The 18,874-nt window shown below is 33.4% G+C and overlaps 1 protein-coding gene across 1 annotated transcript in view; it reads left to right on the top strand.

Moving 5' to 3' along the window:
* Positions 1-3,983, top strand: part of LOC105201885 (caspase-1) — a 38,090-nt gene extending 34,107 nt beyond the window's left edge. The window contains exon 4 of the mRNA XM_011170163.3: positions 1,925-3,983. Coding sequence (XP_011168465.1) covers positions 1,925-2,175 — 251 coding nt within the window. The 3' untranslated portion in view covers positions 2,176-3,983. The remainder of the gene's footprint in view (positions 1-1,924) is intronic.
* Positions 3,984-18,874: the final 14,891 nt, after the last annotated feature.

Genomic DNA, 18,874 nt, shown 5'->3' with positions numbered 1-18,874 from the left:
TGCTTATATTTTTTTAATAACTTTTTTTACTAGAAGTGCAAACGAATATTCAAAGTGTGCATACATGTGCAAACAACGAGCAATCAAATGAGGTAAAAAAATGTATTTTTTTAAATGTTGCAGGGTTAACTTCACATAGGTTTAATTGATTTGCAATTTTTAGAAATTTTTTTTTAGATATTCAAAACTGCTTAACGGATTTTTTAACGATGCATAGTTTTTTGTTTCAGAAAAACGAGCAAAAGTTTGAAACAAACAATGAAAAACCGTTATATTAACTTTGGCCAACAAGTGCCATTTTGTTTAAACACAATATTAAAAAAAAAAACTATGTCAAGTATTACATTTATATTTAAATTTTATGAAATTTGTGCTATTTTGCTTTCTGATGAATTCTGTAGAACTTACAAGTAATTAGTCGTAGAATAGTTTTTAAAAATATATTTTAAAAAAGAAAAGTAAAGCTTTGAATTTGACTTTAATTTTATTTCTACAATATTTTATCTATGATATTTTATAAATTACATAAACTGAAAATTAATACACAAGACTAGAAGGCCTGTCAGTTGCAGCAGTTCTTGGTGCCGAATAATAATTTTTAATTTTTACAATTTTTAAAAATGCGCGCCGCATAGTCGTTGGACTTGAAACATAGTCATGAAGCCGGTATGGTAATATTAATGCTTTTAGAAGCATGTGTAATATTCTTCTTCCTCGGAAAAACTGTAAAATATTTTCAAATAATTACAAATTAAAGCCTTTCTATGAGCTACTACGGTTGTTTGTACGTACAAAAGAAAATCTGTTATTAACAACAATATTCAATTCAAACGTTTTAGTCGTCTATTGGATTCTCTTTAGTGAAACATGCGTAAATTACCTCCGTAAATAAAGTTTATTGCTTCCTCCCGCTCCAAACAAGCTCAAAATAGTGTTAAGTGTTCGAAATTGATTATGTTCGTCATTATCAAAAAACGGAAGGCAGGTAATCTGAGTGGTGAGACAACGAACTCATGTCGGTGTAAGGACAAAACAGAAATAATGAAAATACTTTAATTGTATTTTATTGTCAAAAAATAACACTTCAGCCAGGGGTCAAATCTGGATCTTCCGAATTCCGTCGCGGACCTACCACTTTGACCTCGGTGATGAAAGTGGTTGGACGGACGCTCGCGCAGAATTTAGGAGATCCAGGTTCGAACCTTGATTGAGCCATTATTTTTTCGCAATAAAATACTTTACAGTTTTTCCGAGAAGGGGGAATACTAAATATGTGCGTGCGTGCGCGCGCGCGTGCGTGCGTATGTTTCTAAAAGCATTATTACTATTCCGGTTTTATGATTGTTTTAAGCCCGACGAGTATGCGGTGTGCAGTTTGAGAAATTATAAATATTAAAAATTACATAGATCTTTTATTCTTGTGTTTTAATTTTGTCAGTCCGATATAATTTATTACTGAAAATTAATGTTTTCTTTTTGTATTTTTTTATCTAAAAGCTTTGTAACTTGTTGAAACATAATCGAACAAAAATTAAGAAAATTATTTTAAAATGTTAATTAAAAATTTAATTAAGTTTCTAAGCTGTAATGTGTTTTTTTTTAAATTTATTATTATTGATTCGATGAGTTCTTATAATGATATCGAACTTTTTGTGAAAGAACTCATTTTTTTTATATATTTTTTTAATTTTAAAACTAAAGAGTTTACGAAAAAAGAAGAAATGTTATAACAGGCGAGTTTTTTAAATTCATTAATTGATTAATCGATGAATTTAAAAACTTGTTTTATGTGTTTAATTTGCAGAAATTTTTTCAAAATTTTTGAAAGAATTTTCTTATGTTAACTTTTTGTGAAATGTGAAAAAATCTTGAGCGTGCTATAACTACTTTACGACTTAAAAGTTATTTGTTGTTTGATTGATAGGTTATTATTCTTGGAGGAACACCAGCCGTGGATCATGGTTCATGCAAGCATTGTGTATGGAATTGCGCGACAATGGCACTCGCTACGACCTACTGACTTTGCTGACATTCGTATGTCAACGCGTCTCCCTGGATTTTGAGTCAAACACACCAGATAATATGGCAATGCATCAGCAGAAGCAAATTCCATGTATTACTACTATGCTGACACGTTTGGTAAAATTTACATCCCCAAAGAATGGGGTTGTGTAGCCTGTATAGTAAAGAAAATTCTTACATCTCGTAATTATTATATTTGCGTATCCATTTATGGTACGCAAGGCTATATCATTTAGCAAGACTGCAAATGAGTATCAATTTTATTTACGTGCCGCAGTTTGCTAATATGATTGCCGTGTATTATGCACTAGACTTGCTTATTTTACATATACAGTATATTGTAACATTATTTTAAAATAATTTTATAAATGTTTTTTTATAATGTTCATGTCTCACATAGTGCAAATATTATATCTACAATAATATAAAATAATTTTCTATTTTATTAACAGCAACAAATTTTTATAAAGGAAGGTAATTTTTTCTTTTGCTCACATTATTGTTTCTCCTATATCTATATTTCTGTATTAAAGAAAAAAAGATAATTACTGCCAAGATTTTTTTTTGTATGTTTTCATTCATACATCTCTATATGACAAAGTGTTGTGATGAAAATAGTATTTCAATTTTTTTAAATATTTAGTATAATAAGTATAAAGTACTGGAATAAATTTATTTGAAAAGAATTTCAGAGGCAACTACTTTGCTTGTGATATTCTGATTTCGTATAATTAAGATACATATACGTATAATAAATGCAAGTACAAGTTATCAACTGCAAAAATGTATGTTATATACAATAAGTCTGTTCTTTATCACTGAATTGGATTACACTAATAAAAATTTACACTAATAAAAATTGAATTTTTTTTTCATTTTCGTGAAATTTTAAATAGAACAAATGACTTAATTATTGAGTGTTCCAAATGTTGAAATTCAAAAATTTATTTTCGAATATTTTCTTTTTAATATTTAAATTATTTTGTCAACTTGAAAATATTAATATAAAATTACATAAGAAATATCAGCACTAAGATCTATCTATCATTAGTATTGTGGATATTTAAATTGGTATATAATTATATTTAATTTTATTTGTCCTTTTAAGAAATATTTATTAGTATATTTCATTAAAAATAAAATTTTGATCTCTTTTAAAAAAAGGGTATTTGGATCAGATTTCTAGTTTGAAACACTATCAATAATTGGGCCAGTTTCCCTATATAATATAATGTTTTAGAAATGAAGGTTAATCGCTTGAAAGGTGGCTCAAAAATAAGAAAAGAGTTTGTATGAATATAAGTCTGGTAATGCGTTATTTTTTAGTTATCGCTATGTTGAATGTTTATGTTAATTGCTTTGATTTTAAATTGTAAAATTTTTTATCAAAATTGATGGAAGAGATAATTTTTATGAGTTTCATAACATAATTAAAGGAAAAATAAAAGATTGCAGACATTTTAAAACAAATCAATTTCAACATAAAAATGACAACAACTCGAAAACGGCGTATTTCTGAAGTTATGTTCATAACTTTTTTTGTTTTGTTTTTGTGTCTTTACTTTTCGAGCGATAAACTTTTGAAATTTGTATATGATGCATTTGCAAAAAAGTGACACAAGTTGAATTCATAGAGAAAAATCGGGAAAAATGATAGGGAACATTTTGAAATATATCTTCGTAATAAAATATTTACATTTTTTTCAGAGAAATTGAAACAATTTGTGATTGGCTCTAAGCTAACTTGTGTTTAACATTGTGCTGTAAATAATTTTAAAATACGCAATTTTCTTTTTTCTCTCCTAAATAATTTTATACTTTTGTATCGCTTCTTGTGCGATATTTATTTCATTTTAAATATAATAAGTACACTAGTTCGGTTGTAAAGAACAGATCTAATACTCTTAATCATATTTTTTGCATCAGTAATTTATATAAATATAAAATATATATGAAAATAAGCTTACGTATACATGTAATAACTATTTCATATGTCTTATTAATATTACATATAAATAGGATATTTTTTAATCACATACATACATACATATACATATATACATATATATATACGAGGTGTGTTCAAAAAGTATCGCGAATTTTGAATTTTCGCGGGTTACGTATATTCAAATTTCGATCTTTTTGTGGCGTTATGTTGGTACTCATGTCTCTCACTTATGCCGACAAGCTCGGCCATTTTGAATGTTCACTTAATTGTTGACAGCTGCTTTGCTTGCACGTGTTTTGGATCGTCTTCGATTTTTACCTATTCAAAAAAATGGATCAAAGAACCTGTATCAAATTTTGTGTGAAAAACGAAATTAAGTGCGCGGATGCATTCCGAATGTTGACTGTGGCATACGGAGAAGCTACCTTGGACCGAAGCAACGTTTATCGGTGGTACAAAATGTTCTCAGAAGGCCGAGAAGATGTGAACGACGAAGAGCGTGCCGGACGCCCGAGCACTTCAACAACAGACGAAAAAATTAATGAAGTGGAGAAAATGGTATTGGCCAATCGTCGAATCACCGTTAGAGAAGTTGCTGAGGACCTAAACATATCGATTGGCTCGTGCCATTCGATTTTTATCAATGATTTGGGCATGAGACGGGTCGCCGCGAAATTCGTACCAAAATTGCTCAATTGCGACCAAAAACAGCATCGCATGAACATTGCTAATGAGATGTTGGACTCTGTCCGCGACGACCCAAATTTGCTCCAGAGGGTCATAACTGGTGACGAATCGTGGGTTTATGGTTATGACGTGGAAACCAAAGCTCAATCATCTCAATGGAAGCTGCCGCACGAACCAAGACCGAAAAAAGCGCGCCAAGTTCGGTCGAATGTGAAAGTTTTGCTGACAGTTTTCTTCGATTGCAGGGGCGTGGTGCATCATGAGTTCTTGCCACAGGGTAGAACGGTCAATAAGGAATATTACCTGCAAGTTATGCGCAATTTGCGCGAAGCAATCCGCCAGAAACGCCCGGATTTGTGGAAGAACAAAAATTGGCTTTTGCACCACGATAACGCCCCTGCTTACACATCGTTGCTTGTGCGCGACTTTTTGGCCAAAAACAACACACTAATGATGCCGCAGCCACCGTATTCCCCAGATCTGGCCCCCTGTGACTTTTTCTTGTTCCCTAAACTGAAGAGGCCCATGAAAGGACGACGTTACGCTACGCTTGACGAGATAAAGACGGCATCGAAGGAGGAGCTGAACAAGATAAAAAAAATGATTTTTTGAAGTGCTTCGAAGATTGGAAAAACCGTTGGCACAAGTGTATAATATCTCATGGGGATTACTTTGAAGGGGACAAAATAGATATTCATGAATAAATAAATAATTTTTGAAAAAACACAAAATTCGCGATACTTTTTGAACACACCTCGTATATATATATATATATATATATATATATATATATATATATATATATATATACATATATATACATATATATAACGTGATTTATAATCTTTATAATTATATACATACGAATATACATACACATACATTACAATGCGTACGACAACAGGAAGTTGAGAAAAAATTTAAGGGAAGTAATTTTAGATTATATATAAAATGAGAAAGAACTAAAAATAATGAAATTGCAATTAAAGCTTTGATTTTAATTATAATATCTAAATATTCATATGATTTAGGCATTTTTTACGTAAATACTTAAATATAATTAAAAAATACAGTTTTAATTGCAATTTGTGATTCTTGATTTTTATTTTATTTTATCATCTAAAATCACTTCTTAAATTTTCTCCCATGGTTATCAAATTACCTGTAGGTATGTATACAATATGTAACTAAAAAAACGTATATGGAGTATACCATGAGATACAGAACAAAAATCCAAGCCAAAAAGTCCCGAGTCATTTTTTTAATCTGACTATTCCGTTCGTCGTTATAGGGTATTAAAGTTTATAAATCAGCACCTGTTTATAGACAGAAAGCAGGAGCAAAGAGTAGCCGCTACTCTTTAATACCGCAAACTTTAATTCTGTATAACTATGAACAGAATGCTGAGATCAAAAAATGACTCGGAACTTTTCGACTTGGATTCTTGTTCTGTATCTCGTGATATACTCCATATACGTGTTTCTAGTTATACCCAACACACGCACGCACACGCGCGCGCGCCACACACACACACACACACACACACACACACACACACACACACACACAGTGAAGATATGACTTACTGCAATTTTAAGATTTAGTGTGCGTGCGTGCGTGCGTGCGTGCGTGCGTGCGTGCGTGCGTGTGTATATATATATATATATATATATATATATATATATACACGCACGTATGTATATATATATATATATATATATATATATATATATATATATATATATATGCCAAATTAATAGAAGCAATGTGTGTATATTCTTTGCAATAAATAATTACCTTACATATAATAAATGTTTAACATTCGGTTTTACAAATGCATAATCAGAGTGTTTATTTTTTGGGAGAATTTGGAAAACTTGAAATTTTCAGGGAATTTATTTTTTACTCTTAAAAATTGATTTTTATAGGATTTTATTCGTATTCAGAGAAATGTGCAACATTTTACTTTTAAATTTTTATTTTATCTTTTCTTTTCTGACAAAATTTGTTTCTTTGAATATTATTTCTCGATAATGCAAAGTCAGCAATGCATGACATAATTACACATTCACGCATATTGTCTTATGATTTGCAAGCTTTTGCAAAAAAAAATTAGTGACAATAGAAAACAATATATTATTTTAAAGTGGCGTAATGTGTTTAATTATTTTTTGAACTCTATATTTTTGGTATTATATTTGTGTATTGCAAGCAGATCGTTATATACCATATTTAATTCATGTTATTTCTGTTTAGTACTTTTTCAAATTTAATAGTCAAAATGTAAGTGTATTTGTAATTGTATATGCTTATGGCATATTAAAATAGAATCTTAATCTGATAGAATTACTAATATTACAAGGTGTCAAATTCTCCGAATTGTTTTTACGGAATTTAAAACCTTTTTACATGTTTAAGTTTATGCAAGAATAAATGGTGGAATATTCAATTTTAATTTAAAAACGAAAGTAGTTAAAAAATCATTTGTCGTCAATTCTTAATAGTGTTTTTCATTAAACATAGGTTTTAAGTATTTTATCATTTATTCTTGTATTTTAAACATTTTGAAAAAAACGTTAATTCTATAAAACCAATTTGATGGATTTTTTACTCTTCAGTATCGGTAATTCCATCAGTTTAGAATTTCGTTATATGATATAATAAAATTAATTTATTTCAAAGTTGCATTAAAGAAATTCTTTAATCTTATTAAAAATGTTGAATAAAATCCCTGGAAAATCCGGAATTCTTTTACAAAATTTGAGTAAACGTTCTGATTATTACATTTTACCTGAGATAAGGTAGTTGTAAGTTACTACGAAATGCAACTCTAAGGAATATTCCAATATTCAAAAATAAAAATAATTTACGAAAACATAGTTAAGAACAAAAATGTATGAGATAAGTCGCATTGTAATTAAGATGCATTACTTTACTTGCAGATTTCGAGATCATCGAACACTAGTATATAAATACTGATTAATAGTAACATAACATCAATATTATAGTTTTCCATTCATCAATATAAATGTAGTGTAACACACATGTTATATTGTTGAGTAGAAAATTATAATATTAATGTTATGTTAATTGATATTTATATACTGTGTGTTGTGTCACTAATTTAAGCGCATATAAAATATTAAGATAAGAATTTAAGAGGAACAGATTAATTAATATTACAGCGGAGATTGCTGTATTCGCAAGAGAAACGGTAACGAAATTTTTACGAAGCGTGATACAAAGTCTTTCATAGTGCGAGTAATGGAATTTATATGCCTTATACATAATTGTTTGATAACTATGTAAACTATATAAGACTATTAGCGTATACATAAGGTACATGATGTACACCGGATGTTCAACAACAGATGGAAAAAAAATTCAAAGAGCGATTCTAGGTAATAAAAATAAGTCGAAAAATCAAGAATATTAAAATTACTATTAAAATTTTATTTTTTAATTTATTAATGTTTAAATATTCGAGTATTTTAGCCATTTTTTTACGCGAATCTTAAAATATTTAAAATTACAAAATCAAGAATAAAAAATTTGGATGTATTTTTGTTTCTTAATTAATATTTAAATATTCATATTTTTTAAATGTTAATAATATTTAAATATTCACATGTATTCTTTATGCGAATATTTAACCATTTATTATTAAAAAGCGAAGTTTTAATCATAAATTTGTTACTTTTAATTTTTGTCTTATTTTATTCTCTAGATTTTATCCCTAATTTTATCTATCTTTAAATTTTCTCCTACCTGTTGCCGAAATATATATTTATTATGACTTTTTTTTTATATACGATGGTAGTCTTTTGCGAATGGTATTCTCATTTATTGTTCCTCGTATAGTAAGCTAATGTACAATTTATCATATATATTTTGCAATGTAAACATCTTATCTAAATGAACGTTACAAAACAATTGCTCAAAGATATGAAATGTCATTGCAAGATATTGAATTGCACAATGTCTCACATTGTGTTGTGATAAGTGTGTGCTAAAAATAGTGTATGCCACATGAATCCATTCGGAAATTGGCAATTTTTTCGAATCAATGTTACCGGAGTATTGAAGCAATTTTGCAGCATCTTTATGCACATGGCTTTAGTGATATTTTATGTACTTTGTATCATATATATTTGTAATATCTTTCTATACATGATCTTGTATACAAATTTATACAATAAATCGATAAAATACAATATAAAAATGTTGCAACATGTTTTATTATAATTGAGGTATATTATGATTGAAGAGTTTCATATAAAAACTAAACAAGTCCAAAAAGTTAATTTTCAGAAAACTTTTCATTCAAAACTTTTCATTTTTAAATTGTTCATTATACAAATATTTTCTTTTGATATATAATAAATACAAAAATAAAGGCTTCGACTAATATTTTGAACATTCAGTTAAAAGAAAAAACATTTTTTTATCTCTGAACTTAGTTGGTTCTTACGAAAAAATGTTTTTTATCCTCGAATAATTTACATTAACTTTCTTCATAAAATAACAATAAAAGTGAAGAAGAAAGTCAACAAGTGGTTGAAGAGAACAAAATAATATATTTAAGCCGCGCTGGGTACATGAGATTATATTTGTATAGTAATTGTGATATAACATAAACGCAAACATTTCGACTACTATATTGAGTCATCTTCAATGCATACATTGTACGCTGTCATAGGTCGCTGTTATGCCTTTATATCCCTAACGAAAACTGTATGAAATGATAATAAAGCAAGAGTAATGCCAGGAGAAGTCAAACAATAAAATAGACTAAAAATAGGAAATAATGAACTCAAGAGCCTCGCAGGATGTCAGACGTAAATAAATAAATCACAGCATAAATCCAATGTCAAGCAAACGTTTCGACCTTTAATGACGATCTTCCTAAGTACAGATTTAAAAGTCTATAGAACAACAAAATAATTGCACTAATTAAGATATGAACTTATCAAAATAAACAAATAAAGGTCAAAAATAAAAACAAGTTATCAAACAAATAGAAATTGTGCGATGTACATCTTATTTCAACGTCTTAAACTAATAAACAACCTCACAGAGCGTGTGCAGAGACAAGAGCTTCGTAAAATCAGCATGACTTGATTGCTAACTAATAAATAAATAAAAAGGCGATATTAACCCTTAAACATATAAGTGGGTCTGAGAGACCCCATATGAAGTTTCAAACGCTTGCTGTGTGAAGACGGAATGAGATAGGAGGTTCGGACCAAGACGTAAAAAAAAGTTTGAAATCTCTTTCGATTGATATGGTTGATCAACTTTTCTGGTCAACTAGACTTCGAACGGCACGACAGCAAAGTTTTGTTAAGGTCAATGCGACCCATATAATGGGTAAGTGAAACCTTTTTTGTGAGTATTTTACACAAAAAAGCTGGACAAAATACGTTCAAACAAGTTGATTTGCGGATGTTACTCGCATATACTCTGTCTAAAATTGGAATACTATAAAATGCTCTAGAAAAGGGAGTTTTTCCGAAGTATATCATGAAACACATCAATTAAGACACGACTTAATTAAAAATTCTTTATACTCGCCTTGTTACATAAGTACATTTTTTAATAAAAATGACAATGATATAATTTTTTTTTTAAAGTATTGTTCGCGCGTAGACTTGAAACGTGAGAGACTGTGAGACGGCGAAACGAAGTATTGAGACGGAGACGGTTTAGGCGACTGCCCAGCAAAGAAAACGTGAGTTAACGCGAAGAAGGCGTTTTCTTCTTAAGGACCCGGAGATTACCGCGCTCAAAGTATAACTCGCCCACCGCACTTTGAACGGACACAATGGTCACGCACGCATCGACGCCTGTCGATAGCGGTACTAATCCGCTCAAAGTCCGACAAGGGAAGCAAGCCGTTTCAAAGTTCACTCACTCTAACTTTCGCGTACTACCTATCTCGAGATTCAATTGCGACTGCGACTCGCGTCTCGCTCTTGCGCCTTATAAAGACTGTGATCCTTCCGGAAAGATTCCGGCGGGAAAACGAGAGATCGTCAACAACATTCCGTTCTCCGGATCTTTCCAGAAGGATCGTCGAATACCGAAGGCGTCAATATTTGTAGCTACGTTCGTTGGCAATCTAACACGGCCCGAGCGCACGCTTCCGCTCGCCGTTTTCCACGCTCGAGCGCATGTTCGCGCTCGCGGCCGTGTCATTGCCTAACGACGGCCGGCTCTCGCTTCCCGCTCGCGAACGTCGGCCTCCCGCGAAATCGAGAAGAAAGACAACGCCTCGCACCTCGTTCCCGTCTCTCGCGCCATCCCGAACAAGTATGAATCTTTAGCTTTAAAACGCCGTATTATAAAGTCCTTAAAAGTTTTTTGTTGCAAAGATATGATTTTTTTTTAAAGTGGATTTTTAGATGCCCAAAAATGCCTCATATTCTCCATATTACATAAACATACTTTTTAAAAGGAATGACTTAGCCAAATTTTATTTTGAAAGTGTGACTTTAGCTTCAAAACACCGTATTTGAAAGTCCTTAAAAGTTTTTTGTTACGAAGATATGATTTTTTGAAGGAAAAGTGGATTTTTGATTAATTTCTCATTTCTGCTTAATAGTTTTTGTTTTATAACTTCACAATAAATTATTTTTCGGCAATGCCGATTATGTAGTCACACTCCTGAGATTCTGAACTTACATTAAAAAAAAAAATTGTTGAAAAATATTGATTGTAATCAAAGTTATAGCTTCTCAAAGTTGGAAAAGTCTCTCAGACCCGAAAATGTGTTTTCGTATTTTACAGGATCGGTGTGTTTAAGGGTTAAAATGATGACTTTTAACATTGTAACAGACAACAATACAAATTAAATAGTTAAAAGAAATAAAAGGAAAATAAATAAAAATAAATATGAAATAAAAGAGAGCTGTACAAGTCATGAGATGTAAAAATGTAAAAAAAGAATGATCAAAAGAATGAGCAAAATCAAAAAAAGAAAATAATCGAGACAAAGAATTATATACAAAATACCCCAAAAAAACAAAATACCTCATTATTTCTTATTTTTAATTTATTTATAAGACTTTAACCTTTGTTTATTTTGTTTAATAAAATAGACTATGTCAAGATGTAAATGGCCCGAAACCAACACGAAAAAGGTCAGAATTAAAAAATATAAATATAATAAATGAAAGAAATATAAATATAAAAGTAAACTAAAAGATAAATAAATAATGAATAAATGGATTAATGAAGATAAAAATAATCTGTCAAACGATAAATTAAAAATTCCTTATTCTTGCCAGTCCGAGTGCCATCCCATCTAGAAACAGTCTTAGACTTACAATTAATATGATAAGCGGGCGCTCGCTCGTGATGATCTATGTGATAGCTGTGTTTAGATTATTAGAAAACGAGAGAAATTTGGAAGGACGAGGTGCAAAGTAAGTTTTGCCTTTTTTATATGAATCATCTCGGATATTAATTTTTTTTATGAGGTTTCTTATCTAAAATCTCGATTTTATTCCAGTCAAAATCGTGATTAGTAGTAATTCTGTGTTTAAAAATGACTGTAGGTGATCCGCATTTTTTTATAATATCTAAGTTATATTCTTTAATTCTAGTTTTTAATGGTCTTTTTGTTTGGCCTACGTAAATGGCCTCGCAGTCACGGCAATTAATTTTGTATCGTTTCATCTACATTGTTTCTAGATATCGGTTCCAAGATGTCTTCCTGTCGTTATGTTATTTCTTCGAAGTATTGAGAGTTGAAAACTAAGCAAGAATTTAGGTCGGAGGAATTAAGGTCTTTGTGATCGGAGTGAGACTTTTAGAAACTGTTTTTATATAAAGGACCGTGAAGTAAGATTTGCTTTCTTTTTGTCGTGTCGTAGTATCATCATTTACATTAAGAATGTTGTCAATTTTATCTGGGCTAAAATGTTGTAAAAGTGGTATTTAATTCTTTTGTTGATAATCGAAAAAATAAATTGAAAAAATAAATTTCAGACGATAGTCATTAATTAATAAAATTTTAATTGCTGCATAAAAATTTTTTTCTTGAAATTGTGGGTGTGATAATCTTAAGATTTTGCCCACAAGTCCTATAATGATAATTTTCTTATGACACAAAGAATGGCTAGAATTAAAATTAAGGTATCTGCCCGAGCAAGTAGATTTTTTGTACAGGTCGATATAATCGCTGTCAATCATTAAAGTCACATCTAAGAAATTGATACGATTATGGTCCTTGATTTCTAACGCAAACTGTAGGCAATTATGAAAAGTTGAAAGTTTCCTTAATGAAATCCAAGACGTCTGTGTAGGTCCCGCCATCAAAATGTCGTCTACATATCCGAGATAAAAAAGATTGTGGAAGGACATTTTTTTCTATCGTAGCAATTTCCAAATCTTGTAGGACTAAATCCGCCATTATTGAGGACATAGGAGAGCTCATTAGAGTGCCAAAGATTTGTTTGTAAAATTTCTTAGTAAATGCAAAAAAAGTTGAGATTAGGACTAAATTAATAGCCCCCACAAATTCATTTTTGAAATTACTGTATTGCCGCTTATAAGTTTCCATCATTTTTCTATGTTGTAATATTGCTATTCGAATAGTACATTTGTAAATAGCGAAACCACGTCCAAAAATATTAATTTGTGTCGAGTTTAAGCGTGTATTTAGCTTATCTACTAAGTGACCCGTTCTTAACATGGTTAAATCCTATTGTAATGCTTTCTTTAATCACATTGTGCAGAAAAACGGCTAATGAATAGAGAGGACCGTTAATCAACGACATAATAATTCTGAGGGGATTGTTTGCTTTATGAATCTTTGGCAAACTGTGAGCCCCTGGGATAGTGTCGTCAGTGACTAATAATATCCTATGTGTATGATTGTCAATAAATTCTGGTTTCTTCCATCTCAATAGCAAAGCTCTAGTTTCGAAAGTCAATTTTTTTGTAGGATCGGACTCTAAAAATTTATATATATTTGAATCTCACAACATAATTTCGAGTCTTGAAAAATAGTCGTTTTTGTTCATGGCAACCGTGACATTGGCTTTGTCAGCTCTCGTGAACAAAAGGTAAGGATAGTAGTTCATAAATTTTTGTTGTTGTGGTCAACCAATTAATTAGCATATTTTTGATGATAATTATGAGAAGAAAGTATTATTTAAAGTATTATTTAAAGTATAAAGCAATAAGTTTCATTTTTTATTTCCAAAATTTTTACAAATTGTTCTTAAAGGGATGCTGGAGAGACGACCGAACTTGTAGTGGCTGGCGAGTTCCCTCTTCTTTACCGCTTAGGCGGGGAATAGAGGGGCTGTGAACGTTCGTTGCCAAGCTGCGCACGCCGCCGACTACATTTCGCTTACGCGTGCTCATTGAGTTCTCTAGTACCTCTGTACTCGATTCTCTATAATAAAGTTTTTACTACTGTGTGAATTCTAAACTATGCTGCATATTCATTTAACGACGATCTAATCTGGTACAATAGGAATTAGTAGGCCTTCCTACCGGGTTAGCTATACAGACATTAAATTTTAGCCCATAAACTCTGACGGTTCTGCGACATCTACTAAGTGGAACTAAAAATATCGATAATATTGATCGATAATATTTAATACAACATTTTTAATTCCATTTCTTTCATTATCATATGAACGTTTTAGAATTGTCACTAGGATTATCACTAAAACTATGGTTTATATATGAGCGTATACAGGTGACTTATTAAATTGTCTCATGTAAATATTTCTAAAAAATGTAAAAAATACGAAAAAATTATTTTAGACAAAAGTGATATAGTCTGAATCAGAGTTATGCCGTATATTTCAAGATTACACCTGTACAGATTATTATATGTATTGTTTATACGTATAGTTTACATTATAAATATAAAATGTGTATTGATTATTTATATTTTAAACGCAACCATAGTTTGAAAGAGGATGTACATGTTTTTCATCAGAATCGTCTGAATAGACATTTCTGATATTTATAATCAGGCAGTATTGTTATACACATTTCTATTTTTTTCATCAGTATCGTCTGAGTAAACGTTTCTGATATTTATTTAATCAGTATCGTCTGAATAGACGTTTCTGGTATTTATTTCAGCAGTACCGTCAGTATATACGCTTCTGCTCAAATTGCTCAAGTGTATTTTTTCATACATAACCTCTGTAATTGGGAGTCGACCTTTCTCCTTTTCAACTTGAGGTCTTGAAACAAACTCATGTTTTTTATCTCACACAAGCTGCTCATAATTTCAACATGCGATGCGCAGCAGCGAAATTTTCAATATTGACTCTGTGGTTGCTCTGTCGTTGTCTGGTGCCTCCCAGATCGTCCTCCTCTTTTATTTTTGCTTGTTACTTTTTTTATGGCACTCACGAAAACACTACTTAGCAATAATTACCTCGACGATCACACGACATCCTGGATGACACTTCAATGTGTGACGCGCAGTTCATTACATTGCAACAACGGAAAGTCAACGCAAAACGTTATCCGCATCCACCGTCACCCGCGACGCCGTCGAGGAAGTCAACGCGGCAGACGACGAATTTTGAGCACTAGGGGATCGCGCGATCACCTTCACGCCGCGCCGCGCGGCGCAACATAATCTTTGAAACGCTTGACCATAGTCGTTACTGACACAACACATGCGTGTCTCCGGACGATTATTATACCCGCATTTTGCCTGTACACTTACAAATATATGAATTGAGATCGAAAACAAACAGTTGATACTTGCGGATTGAAAAATGCGATCAAATCGACTGACGGGCGATGGATCACTGATGTCGTCGCTCGCACGACGAGCTTCGATCGAACGAAATTCGCGATCTAATAAGTTGCCAGTACACACGACACTAATCACTTTGATATAAAGATCACGCGGTGCCTTGCACTTGCAAGACACTTCCGATGTACGCGATGCGTAATTTAATTATGTCGTGACAACGGAAAATTAACGCGAAACGGTAAGCGAGCTGCGATCCACGTTACGGCACCCAACTTGCTTATAACATCACGTTGTATCTCTCGACTTAGCCTCAAACGAAAAGGATGCAGAAAGTAATAGAAGACACTACGAGTACATCTTCCTCGTTTGACACTCTGTCGAGAGAGAAAGCATGATACGACGTGATGTTATGAAGAAATGCGGTATCTTTCCTCCTCTGCTTTGCACTGTGCAAGCGGATGGTATATCACGGTATCTTTTTTTTAAACTTTTTATTTAAAAAAAGTCACTGTAAAGTTTCATGGCATATATATTTTTCGTATTCATGAGAAATTTTAATTTAATTTATAATAGAAGAGCATTTCCATATTTCTTCATTTTTTTTAAATAACATTTTGTATTAAATAGTCAAAGACGATTGAAAAATTGTATATAACAATTTAGAAAATTCCTACTAACTTTTATGCATAATTCTATACATATTAATAAATAATTGTACACACATATGTATCACGAATTATGTTTTCTACAATTATTTATAGTTTAGTTGTGAAGAAAGTGAAAATAATGTGCCGCTCGTGGCATCGGCAATACGGCTTGGCGAGTCGAAAGAAGCAACATGGCAACACTGACGAATCACAGTTTCAAACAGAAGAAGATAGTTTAAGAGGAAAAGAGACCGCTTGAAAGAGAAAAAAAGAGAAGAGAGCGTTCTCCGTAAGTTCCCGCGGTTGGCGAGCCGGACCGTTCGACGAGGCTTGCGACTGCGAGCACTTTCCCCCTACCTCACTGTCGCGCGCGGCCTAAAACTGTATATAATATACACACGCGCGCGCGCGCACACACACACGCACGCACCCACGCACACACACACACACACACACGCGCGCGCGCTCGGGACCTTCGTTTTTGTCGCTACTGTTTCTTAGATCTCATTCCTTACCCGATATCATTATCGTCCATTTTCGGCGTAGGCATCTCTTTCTCTCTTTCACATTCATACATTTCCCTTTCTCTCTCACCCTCTTATTTTCACTCTCCCTTTCGCTTTCGTTACCATTCTCTGTCTCTCTCGTTCCCCCCTAACTCTCCCACCCACTTACTCTCTCGCTTTCATCCCTCCATTCTCTTCTCCAACTTCGTTCCTCACTTTCCTCCCTCCATGCTACTACCCTCTCTGAACCCCTCTAATTTCCTCAGCCAATCTTCTCCATCCCCGCTCTCTCCTAGTACCTTCTCCACCATCTCTTCCCAACTTCCCTTCGCACCCCAACTTCGATACTCTTTCCATACGTGCTGTCACGTCTCCTCCTCCACTTCACACATTTTGCACTTCTTATCCTCCTCTCTTTCCCAACAATTTCTTTCCCTTACTCCCTCTTCTAGCCTGAACCTTGCTTCTTCCATCTGTTCTGCCCCCACCTCTTCTTTAGATATCCCGGTATTCCCTCCTCTTTTACTCTCTGATACCTGTTACTCCTCGACCCTCTAATCCTTTTCCATCTCTTTTCCCTTTGCCAACTTTGTCCTTCTCCTCACCTTTGAAGAAATCGAATACTCCTTCCTCCCTTTCTGTCTCCATTCTCCCCACCTCACCCCACTGTCCTCAAAAAAGCTTTTTCTCTCCAAGTCCCAGTCCGACATCCCTCCTCCTTCTTTGCACCTTCTCCCTCATCTCCTCCCAACATCTCGCCAATTCACTTCCTCTCTCCTCCGCCAGTCTTTTCTCAAAACTCCATGCCCTCCTTTCCGCTCGCATCCTCAGCTTTTCCTCATCAGTTCCTCCCTTACTAAATACTTTGGCACTTTCCAGCCTACCCCCAGCACCTACCTTAAGTACTTTTCCTGAATTCTCTCCAACCTCTCTCTTTCATCCCATCCCCAGATCTCCATCCCATACGCCATCCATACTAACGCGTCAAACAGCTATAATCTTTTCCCCAATCCCCTCTAAACCTTCTCTTCCCTATTTCCCAAATTTGCCCCATCACCGCTATTCCCCTCCGTGCCCTATCCCTTGCCTGCTTGTTTTGTTTGCCATTTTTTTGAAAGACAAACCCTAGATAGTTAAATTTATTCACTTCCTCGATAACCCTCCCCTCCTATCTCTAATTAATCTTCTTTCTTCTCCCCCTCTCTTCCCAAACCTTATCATTTTTTATTTCTCTGGGTTTACTATCAATCCCTTATCGCTTATATACCTTTCCAGCCTCGCTATTATTGCTTTCATGCCTTTCTCCTCCTCCGCTAATATCACTATATCATCCACGTATGCCAACGAATACATTTTTTTCTCCTTTAACCTCACCCCTCTCCATCTTCCCTTCCTTATGTGCTTTTCCAAATCCGCTATTAAGACGTTCAATAACCCTGGACTCAGTGGACAACCTTGCCTGACTCCCTTGCTTGTCCAGAATATCTCACTTAATTCCACTGCTACCCTTAACCTGTTCCTCCCTCATCAAATCCATGCATCTAACTACTACTGCCTCTATAACGCCCCTCTCTCTTATCACCCCTTCCAACACTTCCCTGTCCACTGAGTCAAAAGCCGCCTTTAGGTCTACAAAGAACGCTACCATTTTTCATTTTTCCCTACTCAATTGCCTGTGAACTAGGTAATTCAGCACGAAGATGTTATCCACCGTACCCATACTCGTTCTGAATTCCATTTGATTTTGAGGTATTATCTACTTCTGCTCTGTCTCCCTCTCTAGTCTTCGTCCTATCGTGGCATAAACCTTATACATTGAATGCGTTATTGTTATCCCCCTGTAATCCCCCACCTTGCTCCCCTTTCCCTTCGTTTTTATCGGTACTATCGTTCCCTCACTCCACTCAATCTATTCCTCCCCTCTCCAAATCTTATTACACATTTTCTCTATATATCCTTCCAACCTCTTCCCTCCATATTTCCAAACCTCCCCCGGTATCCTATCCTCTCCTACAGCCTTCTGGATCTTTAACTCTTCCAACGCCTTTACTATTTCCTGTCGACTAATTTTTGTTTCTCTGTTCTCCCCTCTATTTCCTCTCATACCCTTACCACTTTTCTCTTTAGCCCTCCTAACAGCCTTTTAAAATACTCTACCCAATCCTCTATCTTAATGGCTCTGTCAATGTTCCTTCTTATTTTCCTTTCTTTATTCACCACCATCCACACTTCCTCCTCCGTCTTTGCCTTTTTTGCTATCCTTATCCATTTCTCCCTCTTTTCTTCTTTCTTTCACATAAACTGTTATACTCTCTTTGCCTCC

This window comes from Solenopsis invicta, chromosome 5, assembly GCF_016802725.1.
Source record: "Solenopsis invicta isolate M01_SB chromosome 5, UNIL_Sinv_3.0, whole genome shotgun sequence".
Lineage (NCBI taxonomy): Eukaryota > Metazoa > Arthropoda > Insecta > Hymenoptera > Formicidae > Solenopsis > Solenopsis invicta.
Note: the sequence above shows the minus strand (reverse complement) of the source record. Positions and strands in the feature narration are given on the sequence as shown.